The 12478-nt window shown below is 29.5% G+C and overlaps 1 protein-coding gene across 1 annotated transcript; it reads right to left on the reverse strand.

Moving 5' to 3' along the window:
* On the reverse strand, positions 1–11773 carry LOC145965831 (proto-oncogene tyrosine-protein kinase ROS-like). The gene is made up of 14 exons (XM_083089554.1): positions 11653–11773; positions 11003–11144; positions 10353–10446; positions 9884–10213; positions 9369–9674; positions 7709–9144; positions 6151–6244; positions 5691–6011; positions 5189–5494; positions 3511–4958; positions 2487–2585; positions 2098–2303; positions 1350–1823; positions 1–415 (listed from the first exon to the last, which is right to left on the reverse strand). The coding sequence occupies exons 1-14, from the start codon at positions 11716–11718 to the stop codon at positions 68–70; spliced, it is 5670 nt and encodes a 1889-aa protein (XP_082945680.1). The 5' UTR covers positions 11719–11773; the 3' UTR covers positions 1–67.
* Between the last annotated feature and the right edge of the window lie 705 nt (positions 11774–12478).

The following is a 12478-nucleotide window of genomic DNA, read 5'->3' on the forward strand; positions in this document are numbered from 1 at the left end:
TTCTTTCTATATTAAGATTTATTGAATCGTTTGGAAAATAAGATAAACATTAATTTAATTATATCGGCTAAATAGTATCGACTGGACTCAGTAAGGCATCTTCCATGTTCTCTCTTAATGCTATAATATTTTTCAGACAAAATTTGAAATTTGGTCTAGCATCCGCTGCACTCCAGCAACGTAGCATCAACTGGTACAATGGTGACGGACAGTTAAGAGTCGTCAGCAACCTGCCTCCAGCAAGTACATAATTTATCACTCTTTCATCAGTCTTCTCAAAATAAGGTTGCTCACCCAACGATGTAATTTCCCACATTAATATCCCAAATGACCAAACATCGCTTTGAGAAGTAAATTTTCTAATCATCAAAGATTCGGGTGCCATCCAGCGAATAGGAAGCAAACCTTCTCCTTTCTAAAACGTGATTTAAACAAAAATTTAATTTTTCGATTCAAGTTGTTCATTTTTAGAATATGTGCAAAATAAAAAACGTTCATTTATTTTTTGCTATATAAAAACTATTTATATTCTATTAGGTGTATAACTAAGTTCCCGCCGCTCATAATTAAATGGCTCCAGCTGCAAATGTAGTGAAGTTAGTCATTTGTCAATAAAATTGAGTGCGCAAAGATTCATTTTTTGTGAAAGAGATATTTTTTGAATCGATTTAAAATGAAACGTGATGAGTTGGTTTTTCGACATATACTTCTTCACTGCTTTGATTTAAATAAAATTACAGCTGAAGCTCATCGATTGATTTCTGAAACAGTCACGGCTGACCGCTACCAACAACAATTATACTGATTGAATGATGAATTGATACGAAAAAGGCCAGTAATTGACGTAAAGTGATTCTTTTGCATGACAACGCGCGACTTCATGTTGCAAGAATCGTAAAAGAAACACTATTGGAGCTCGAATGCGAAGTTCTCCCGCGCCCGCCTATTCTCCAGACTTGGCCCCATCGGATTATCACCTTTTCCTATCGATGCAACACGTGCTCGCCGATACACACTTCTCTAATTACGAAGAAGTCCAAAAATGCATCATCAAACGATCAATGGATTGCTTAAAAAAACAAGTCGTTCTATCGTCGCGGAATCCAACTTTTGCAAAAAAGATGGGAAAAGTCATAGAAAACAAAGGATTATGTTTTGATTAATATATTAGTTCATTTTCTTATTGAAATAAGTGTATTTTTCAAGTAAAAAAACGGCGGGAACTTAGTTATACACCTAATATATTACTTAAAGAAACAATGCAGGATACTATTATGATAAAAAAATGGAAAGTATTTTCGAAAGAATTCATTTTTTAGTCATTAAATTTTTTTCATAATTATATTTACCACGCGATAATAATCATTTTTGTAGATATCTCTAGATAGTCCAAAATCTCCAATTTTGATGATACGATTCTCGCGATATCTCGAAGATACTAAACAATTGCGACACGCTAGATCTCTATGTACGAAACGCAGTTCTTCCAAGTAGCAACAACCTCGCGCAACATCTTCGCACATGGCGAGCAAATCTTGCAAACGCAGAGCAAGCGAATCTGACGCTTGCAAATTTCGACATTCTCTCAAATATTTTAACAGATCACCAGTTTCCATCAATTCCAACACTAGTAACGGAGAATCCCCATCTAAACAAACGGCCAACAATCTTAATATATGTTTGTGTCGAAAATGATTCATAAGCTTGGCTTCCTCTAACAATTTCTTTTTCTCATGGGAAGAAGCATCTTTTCGAAGCGTTTTTATTGCAACGGATATTTCTGTGCCCGATTTTTCTAAGTTCTTCACCTTTCCTTGAAACACCTGCGAAATATTTCACACAAATTTACATGCGCACTTCATTAGAAAATGTATAGTTTAATGTCAAGTAATATTATACTTTACTTTATATTAAATAATTCAACGAAAAATATATAATAAAGTGCATGCTTGTTGTCTCATCTAAATTTTATATTACTTATAATCTATTATAAAAATTCATGTAATTTATATCTTTATTAGAAAATACATATTTGTTTTGTTGTGTGTGTGATCCAGAAATTAATTTGAAACATTGCATAAAAAAATTAATTTTTACCTTTCCGAATGTGCCGCTACCAAGAGGTTTTGTAAATGTAATTTGTTTACGTGCGACTTTCGCACATTCATCCGAATTATAATGTAACATAGGATTGCAAATCCTATTGAATTGAGCGTTTCGGGAAGGTACTTCATGTAGAATCGCCAATTCTACATCGGTCATTATTGAAGACAAAAGTTGTTCATTATTACCTCTGCGATGCACTGTTATAAAATTTCGAGTTAATTATGTAATAATATGTATTATAAAATCTATTGCTTTTTAGTAAATCTATTTGTTTAGTTTTATATAAGTAAATTACTATTTTCAGTAAATCTCTAGATATTATATCAGATATATATGTATAATCTACAATTCAAGTCGATACCTAAATCAAATATACTTACAATAATAAAAGTAGCAGACGCAGATTATAGTAACTATAACGATAAAACTTAACATCAATGGTAGATAATATTTTGTCTCTGTTATTTCAGGAATATCACCTATATTACGCAAAAATATAATTTTAATATCTTCGTGTGTGTGTGTGTGTGTGTTTAAAAATTTATTTTTATTTATTATAATTTTAATATAAAATTTAATTTTTTTAAATTTTAAGCCTATTCATATCTAAAAAATTAGCACATAATATCTATGCAGCACAGAATGTTACAACTACTTTGCAACAATGTTGCAATATTACAAATATATTTTCACTTCATGTACGAATACGATATTAATCTTCAAAGATAATATATCTTTTATTATATTAAGAATAGATACTACTATATCTATCATTATATTTTTCTATGCATTTTTATGTATTTTTCACATGTAAATAAATATAATTATAACGGATTGTTTAAATTTTTAAATAAAAATATAATTAGTAATGCATAATTAATTGTATAACTAATATATATATATATATATATATATATATATATATATATGTGTGTGTATAAAGTATTACCCATTATAAGAGTAAGTAGAACATTTAAAATAAAAAGTGATTCGTAAATAAGAGTTTAAAGTAATTTTGTATAAAAATATAACATTTTATGTTATATGATTATGTTTAAATATAATTTCGCAATATATTATCTTACAATTAGATATGATTATCATAGATATTGCAAACTTCTATTTATATCAAGCTTTCTAATTTAATCAAATGTTTCCAAGATATTCATTCATCAAAAACAAAAATATGGTTGCAATAACATTGCACTCTTTCCAATATATTACACTGTAATATTGCTACAATATTTCATTGCGAAAAGCGGACAGCTTAACTTCATCACAATCTTATAACAATAACTAAGCAGAGTTTCGCAATCGATTTGCAATATTGCAATGATTCAATGAAATTATTCTTCAATATATCCGCAACTTTATTGTGCTGCATGGGTATTTTCATTTGCTTACCACGTGTTGAAAAAATAAATCTTTCATCAGCCGGCCATGTAAAATTTTCATCATATTCGGTATATCTTAATATCAAGCGAAACTTGTATAAAGTTTCCGATTGTAAATTTCCGATATGGTATATTATTTCTTTGTTATAATTCATTTTAATATAATTCATTGTTAGCCACTTTTCTGCTGCAATATCTTTGTACTCTAGTGTAAAAGAGATCGTCAGATTAATGTTTGAGATCCACGAAATGTCCATGCTATTTATGTTAACTTCGTTCAAAGAAATATTGTTTGGTTCTGAGTATATGTGAAAGATCTTGTTTAAACTCTCGTTGTAGAAATCGCTGAAATTAATTGGATACACACGCACGTATATCAAGTAATCTTGTACTAGTAGCGATAAGTTAATCTTTGTGAAAAATCTGCCGTCTGCCATACGTTTCGGCATATTGATAAATTGTTTGCTCTTTTGTTGCGTGCCGTTCACTGATGTAACTGACTTCCAATGCACTTTGTAGGTCACGACCACGCAGTTCAATTCCTTGGGTGGCATCCAATGAACTACTGCTATAGTAGGCGTCAAAGCTAGAACACTTATGTTTTCTGGTGCATTAAGCTTGCCCGACATAGTTTTTATTGGTATCACATTCGAATCGAATGGATTTATTGATAATTGATCAAAGTAAAAATTGCTTAAAGTAAACTTCAACTTGTACTCTGTAAATGGTGTTAAGTTCTGAATCTCGTAATATCGGTCGCACGTCACATATCGCAGCACATTGATTTTTTCAGACTTGTTGAGGTTGTTATCTAAACAATGGCTTACAGAGATAGTATATATAGTAGTTGGTAAATTATATTTTTTGCATCCACTCTTTACAACCGGCTCCGGAAGATTCACAACGATGCTGTTTGCCGTTGCATTCACATTTTCAAAACTGTAAACTTTTTCGTAAGGTGTCAGACATCTCATTGGAGGATATGGTTGTAAAGATTTATCAAAAGCGTAAATTTTCGAAATCAGATTTTTATTTGAGCTTCTTATCTTTTCAACATATTCGGCTGCATTTACTCTCTTGAGACTTGCATATTTCTTTTTGAAAACGCAAAGAGTAGAAACAAACAGATAATCACGTGCTAAAATGTAAATGTTTGTTTTGTCAAGCGTCATAGTTCCGAAGGATACGATCTTATCATTTATGTTTTTCTTGTGTAAAATCGTATTGCACATAGAAACGTTAATGTCTGTCATAAATATGTGATCATCACTTAACCAGTAAATTAACGGCTCCTCTTTATTCATGTCATCAATTATCATATCACGAAAAGAATTTTTATAATAAAATAGGCAAAAGGATGAATTTATCTGAATAATTTGCTCATTTTTTCCATCGAGATTATATTGCATCATATCATATTCTTCATTCATCGCATTGTATAATAAGGAATATAAAATTCTAAAAAATATATAATTATTTTAGTCATTATAAAGAATTATTTTGATAAAAACAGAAACTTGTATGTATTAAAAATTCGAATTTCTTATAATTATATAATAACTTATTATTTTTTTTACTTATGATCTTAATTATAAAACCACGTAAAATTATAGAAAAATACAAATATACAAATTTGCATAAATCTTTAATGGAAAATTATTTTTTCAGGTGAACGGTAGTAAACGTACCCCATAGACGGTGATACATTTAAAATACGGAAAATATAAATTTCTGGTTTGAAAATTTCATCAAATTTAATTATGCCATTTTCCCACATTGTTAAGTCGAACTTTACAATATAATCGTAGCTGGACCTTTGATAGCTGAAATATAGATTTCTTGCTACCCAGTCAATGCAGAGATTATGTAGATAATTATCAAAGCTAGCTATCTTTGTGGTTTTATTTTCATTAATCTTCAATGTCATTAAGTGTTTTTCGTCAATCCAATAAATTCTATTGTCTTGTATCGAATAAGCGGCATTTGATGCAAAACTGAAAAAAAAGGAGCGAACTATAATTGTATAGCAAAAGAATTATAGTTGAGATTTCTAATTTTATAGTTATTACTGCTATAATGTTGATAATAATAAACTTGTGCATAATAATAATAACTTTAACTTTATAGTTAGTGTTAAAAATAATTTACAATAATTATAACTATAACTATTTTTTTTATCAGTATACGTACCTTGATATTACTCTGAAATTATTGTTTAAATCCACGTCCAATATGTGGATACCTTTTCTCGATGTGACTAATAATTTAGGTATTGGATTTTCATGTGTAGTCGACACATTGATTAAATCCGTGTAAGGACCAGCAACAATTTTAGTATGCGCACGTACTCGAAAATAATATGTCGCGTTAGATGTTAGATTGTGCACTGTGTGCTCTAATTTTGTAGCTGTGATATTTTTATCGTCGCAGGTTTTTTTAAAGTCCTCGAAGAAAGAACACTGCACTTGGTACCATAGTATTATTTCATCGCTAAATTCAGGTTGGTTCCATCTATAAAAAAATAAAATTTTAGCCATTTTGTATTTAACAAAATTATAACAGAATTAATATTTTTATATATTTATGTCGTTGAATTTAAGAAAAAGAGAGAAAAATGAAAGAATACAAACTGAGAATTTAGATTCCTTACCTCAATGTCACAAAAATGTCGTTTACTTTTTCTGTAAATTGACTGTCGAATTGTACAAATGCTTTGAGAGATATTGGCTTGCTCAAACTGCTTTCTAGAGATTTTAAGATCGTACATATTAACATAATTATATATAAGATTAAGGGGATTATCTCAGTAAATCAGAAAAAAGCAATATAATGTGAAAATAAAGGAAAGAGAAAAAATAAATGTAAACTATAAAATACGGAAATTAGCACAGTATTGACCTTTGAAAAAATAATATAAGAATTTTTGCGTCATTGAAGATTTAGAAAAATAATCGTTAATTCATGGCAAAAACGAATAAATAACTTTTAATAAGGTGACAAGTATTTTTCAATAAATTCCTAAAGCTTAAAAAATCAGAAGTATAATATTTGTGACTGCTTTAAAACAGAGTATCAAATTAATAAAATTGACTTTACCTTAAATTATGACAATATTTATGTACAATGTTATGTTTATATTATGCTTTTCTATTTCTTTTGGTAAATATTTCGATGAAGGGAACCCGCCTCGAATACCTTGACCTTGACATATGTTGTCAAGGTCACTGCCCTGAGTAACATCCAAAAGGTTTTAGCCGTCGCTCGCTGTTCGTTAAAAAGTTATTAGTAAAAGAAGTTTTATAAATAGAATATATTTTTCGGATACCATGTACATATATTATAGATTTATAACTTTCTATGCAAAACGAGGTATACCCCATACCATGGACATGGGTTGGGTTAGGTTATATCTTCTGAAAGTTGTGCCCCCCGCACGGGGGCGGAACATACTGTATCTACACATGTACTTCCTAAGATGAAGCAAAATTCACTCAAATTCACGTGGAAAGTTGCAAACCTATGTGAAATCATGCAATAATAGGTCCCTACTGTACAGTTCATAAATTTGCAACTTTCCACGTGAAGCGAGGTCCACACTACACCACCCCTGAGTCAGGGCGAAACGAGGTATATTATTGTACGCTTCCACATAGGTTTGCAACTTTCCACACAAAACGAGATCCGTACCACCTCTGAATAATTTATTAAATATTTCTTATTAATAATGAAAAATAAGTAATTAAATAACCGCGTATATGTCAAAAAAACGTTCCATTAAGTGCACAAGATGTTCAAAGATTACGTGAAACTTTTTTTGTTTAACTATAACTTTTTAATAAACAACGAGCGACGCCTAAAACTTTTGGATGTTACTCAGGGCAGTGACCTTGACAACATATGTCAAGGTCAAGGTAATCGAGGCGGGCTCCCTTCTCATCGAAATATTTACCCCCAACAAAAACAAAAATATTTTATACGTAATATTATGAAATGATTGCAATAACGTTGCACTATTTCCAATATATTACACTGTAATATTGCTACAATATTTCATTGCGAAAAGCGGATAGCTTAAATTCATCACAATCTTATAACAATAACTCAGCAGAGTTTCGCAATCGATTTGCAATATTGCAATGTTTCAATGAAATTATTCTTCAATATATCCGAAATCTTATTGTGCTGTATGAGTATTTTCATTTGCTTACTACGTGTTGAAAAAATAAATCTTTCATCAGCCGGCCATATAAAATTTTCCTCATATTCGAGGTATCTCAATATCAAACGAAACTTGTATATAGTTCCCAATTGTAAATTTTCGACACGGTATATTATTTCATTGTTATAATTCATTTTAATATAATTCATAGTTTGCCACTTTTCTGCTGCAATATCTTTGTACTCTAGTGCACAAAAGATCGTCAGATTAATGTTGGAGATCCATGAAATGTTCATGCTATTTGAGTTGACCCCGCTCAAAGTAATATTGTTTGGTTCTGAGTATCTGTGAACGATCTTGCTTAAACTCTCGTTGTAGAAATCGCTGAAATTAATTGGATACACACGCACGTATATCAAGTAATCTTGTACTGGTAGCGACAAGTTAATCTTTGTGAAAAATCTGCCGTCTGTCGTACGTTTCTGCACATTGATAAATTGTTTGCTCTTTTGTTGCGTGCCGTTCACTAATGTAACTGAGTTGCAATGCACTTCGTAGGTTACGGCCATGCAGTTCACTTTCTCGAGTGGAATCCAATGAACTACTGCTATAGTAGGCGTCAAAGCTAAAACACTTATGTTTTCTGGTGCATTAGGCTTGCCGGAATTAGTTTTTATTGGTATCACATTCGAATCGAATGGATTTATTGATAATTGATCAAAGTAAAAATTGCTTAAAGTAAACTTCAACTTGTACTCTGTAAATGGTGTTAAGTTCTGAATCTCGTAATATCGCTCGTACGTCTGCACATTGAATTTCTCAGACTTGTTGAGATTGTTGTCTAAACAGCTTACGGAGATAGTATATATAGTAGTTGGTAAATTATATTTTTTGCATCCACTCTTTACAACCGGCTCCGGAAGACTTACACTGATGCTGTTTGCCTTTGCATTCACATTTTCAAAATTGTAATCTTTTTCGTCAGGTGTCAGACATCTCATTGGAGGATATGGTTGTAAAGATTTATCAAAAGCGTAAAGACGACCATAAAATGTATATTTCTTTTCTGAGTTTATTATTATCTTTTCAACATATTCGGCTGCATTTACGCTCTTGAGACTTGCATACTTCTTTTTCAAAACGTAGAGAATAAATTGATACGAATAATCTCTTGCTAAAATGTAAATGTTTGTTTTGTCAATCGTCATACTTCTGAATTGGATGTTATCACCTATGTTTTGGTTGTGTAAAATCGTATTGCACATAGAAACGTTAATGTCTGTCATAAATATGTTATCATCACTTAACCAGTAAATTAACGGCTCCTCTTTATTCATGTCATCAATTATCATATCACGAAAAGAATTTTTATAATAAAATAGGCAAAAGGATGCATTTATCTGAACAATTTGCTCATTTTTTCCATCGAGATGATATTGCAACATATAACATATATCATTCTTCCATGATATGGAATATAAAATTCTAAAAAATATATAATTATTTTACTCATTATAAAACATTATTTTAACAAAAACAGAAACTTGTATGTAGTAAAAATTCGGAATTCTTATAATTATATAATTACTTATTATTTTTTTTTACTTATGATCTTAATTAGAAAACCACGTAAAATTATAGAAAAATTACAAATTTGCATAAATCTTTAATGGAAAATTATTTTTTTAGGTGAACTGTAGTAAACGTACCCCATAGACGGTGATACATTTAATTGTTTATAATCAATTTTTGATTTGAATATCTCATCAAATTTAATTATGCCATTTTCCCACGTTGTTAAGTCGAACTTTACAATACAATAGTTGTCTGACTCTTGATAGTGAGTGAAATATAGATTTCTTGCTACCCAGTCAATGCAGAGATTATTTAGATAATTATCAAAGCTAGCTATTTTTGTGGTTTTATTTTCATTAATTTTCAATGTCATTAAGTCATTTTTGTCAATCCAATAAATTCTATGTTCTTGTATTGAATAAGCGGCATTTAATACTGATCTGAAAAAAAGGAGCTATATTCTATTACTGATCTGAAGAAAAGGAACTATAATTGTATAGTAAAAAATTATAGTTGAGATTTCTAATTTTATAGTTATTACTACTATAATGTTGATAATAATAAACTTGTGCATAATAATATTAACTTTAAATTTATAGTGTCAAAAATAATTTGATAATTATAACTATTTTTTTATCAGTATACATACTTTAGAGACATTTCGGAATTAGTAATGGTGTTTGAATCCACATCCAATATGTGGATGCCTTTTCCCGTTGTGAGTAATAATTTAGGTATTGGATTTTCATGTGTAGTCGACACATTGATTAAATCCGTGTAAGGACCAGCAACAATTTTAGTATGTGCACGTACTCGAAAATAATATGTCGTGTTAGATGTTAGATTGTGCACCGTGTGCTCCAATTTTGTAGTTGTGATATTTGTATCGTCGCAGATTTGATTCTCTTTTAAGTCCTCGAAAAAACATTGCACTGTGTACCCTTGTATTATTTCATCGGTACATTTAGAATGATTCCATCTGTAAAAGAATAAAATTTTATCCATTTTATATTTAACAAAATTATAATAGAATTAACGTTTTGATATATTTATGTTGTTGAATTTAAGAAAACGAGAGAAAAATGAAAGAATACAAACTGAGAATTTAGATTCCTTACCTCAATGTCACAAAAATGTCGTTTACTTTTTCTGTAAATTGACTGTCGAATTGTACAAATGCTCTGAGAGATGTTGGCTTGCTCAAACTGCTTTCTAGAGATTTCAAGATCGTACATATTAACATAATTAGATATAAGATTAAGTGGATTCTCTCAGTAAATCAAAAAAATACAATTTAATGTAAAAATAAAGGAAAGAGAAAAAATAAATGTAAACTACAAAATATGGAAATTAGCACAGTATTGACCTTTAAAAAAATAATATAAGAATTTCATTTAAGATTTAGAAATGTAATCGTTAATTCATAGCAAAAACGAATAAATAACTTTTAATAAAATGATAAGTACTTTTCGAAAAATTCCTATAGCTTAAGAAATCAGAAGTATAATATTTGCGATTGCTTTGAAACAAAGTAGGAAATTAATAAAATTGACTTTACCTTAAATCATAACAATTTTTACAATGTACAATGTTATAATTATATTATGCTTTTCTATTTGTTTTTTGGACGGGATAGAATTTATATTCTTCTCACTATTGGAAGATATTTTTAGATTTGATTTCTACTTTCTTTTGAATTTAAATTATATTTACACTTTTTCGTCATAGATTTTGTTATTAATGTTTTATGCATTTTTTCGCAACTTACCGATAGATTCTGGGATGATAGAAATATTTTCAAGTGTAACTTCATCGACTTCTCGCTCATTTCTCACAGTACTATCAGAATGACTCCGGTCAGATTTGAAATTTAGTATATGATGATCACTTTTCTCGGACATTGAAACATCCTTCATAAAGTATAACATACGAAAAGAATTAAGTGAGTATCGTTGAATCGGTTGTTTCTGGTGCTTTTAATGTTAAATTATAAAATTAAACGAAAAATTGCCATTCGTTCTTTGTTTGCTTAATAATACCGGTTTGATATATACCATTCCTAAATGATATATATGCGATGTAGTTTTATTCATATCGTAAATCTATTATTTATTTATTTTTTTAAAGACATCTTGTATATCAAACATAACTCATGTCAAAAATAAAATCAATCAATAGGTTAACGAGAGTCAATGAGGATTCATAACAGCTTTTAGCAAGTACAAGCGAAAGTGTAGCTCTTTGCAATTATTAAAACAATTTTGTCTAACGATTTGATTCTTTCTCACGATAGGTTAGTTAACTCTTCTCAATTTTACCGTAACTCATATTTCTTTTCAAAAATTTGCCTATATTACTAAAGTTTTAATAACGTTTGTACTTAGGGGTATAATCCTTCGGTATAAAAGTGATAGTTACCTTTGTGTGTGTCAGTACTAAACCTTTCAATAAAACACATAAAATTGTTCCAAACATAATTTGCATTTTTCGTAAACGTTTGCACTCAATCAGTTTCCGTTGAATCCTCAATTAGTTTTTTCTCACCCTACTAATTTTGATGTGTTAATCGAATTGATATTAATTCATATATATACATATATTTTCGATAAATTCCTTAAAACTCAGTTTTAAAAAATCGCAAGTTATTATCTTCTAATATTATGCTTTTAGATTTCTTTTTATGATCGCAATCACAATATATATCTTAAGATTAAATTAGGGAATTCTTAGTAAATAAATAATTTCTATTTTTTTTAGGAGAACAAATGACAATGCAAAATGATACCAAATGATCATTTGATTGTATAGCGAACAGAGGAATATAATTATTATCAGCTTTCTTTTTTCATTAATATTATAGTAGAAAAACGTTGATAAAAAGATAACCACAATCAAATTACAAATTATCAAAGAAGTTATAGAATTATAGATCTTGTAACATTTTCAGCCATATTCAAGCACACGCAGCTTGTAATCGAATTCACTTCAATATTTGCTATATATTTTATTAAATATGTAATTATGACAATTCGTTCGTACGATTGTGTTACTACAAACAATTGTGTTACTACGTATGTTTTTCAAAATCAACTATTTGTACACAATTTTTTGTGATATTTATATGATGCAGTTTGAATCAAACGATAAGTAACGCGGTAGTGTGTTTGGCTAGCGATCACAATACTAACTGACTTCGAATGATCAATCTGATCATATGTTGCCATGACGTCGTATTAGCTGCATT

Source organism: Camponotus vicinus, unplaced genomic scaffold (genome assembly GCF_025532165.1).
Source record: "Camponotus vicinus isolate PSW18456_S1 unplaced genomic scaffold, iyCamVici1.0 SCAF_14, whole genome shotgun sequence".
Taxonomy (NCBI): domain Eukaryota; kingdom Metazoa; phylum Arthropoda; class Insecta; order Hymenoptera; family Formicidae; genus Camponotus; species Camponotus vicinus.

Bases quoted from the DNA above. Each gene is read 5' to 3' on its own strand.
- LOC145965831 (XM_083089554.1), bottom strand. From the start codon at position 11,718: ATGCAAATTATGTTTGGAACAATTTTATGTGTTTTATTGAAAGGTTTA. The intron at 9,675-9,883 runs GTATGTATACTG...CCTTTTTTTCAG, and splicing joins AATTCCGAAATGTCTCTAAA to ATCAGTATTAAATGCCGCTT. The intron at 2,304-2,486 runs GTAAGTATATTT...ATTTTATAACAG, and splicing joins CGTCTGCTACTTTTATTATT to TGCATCGCAGAGGTAATAAT.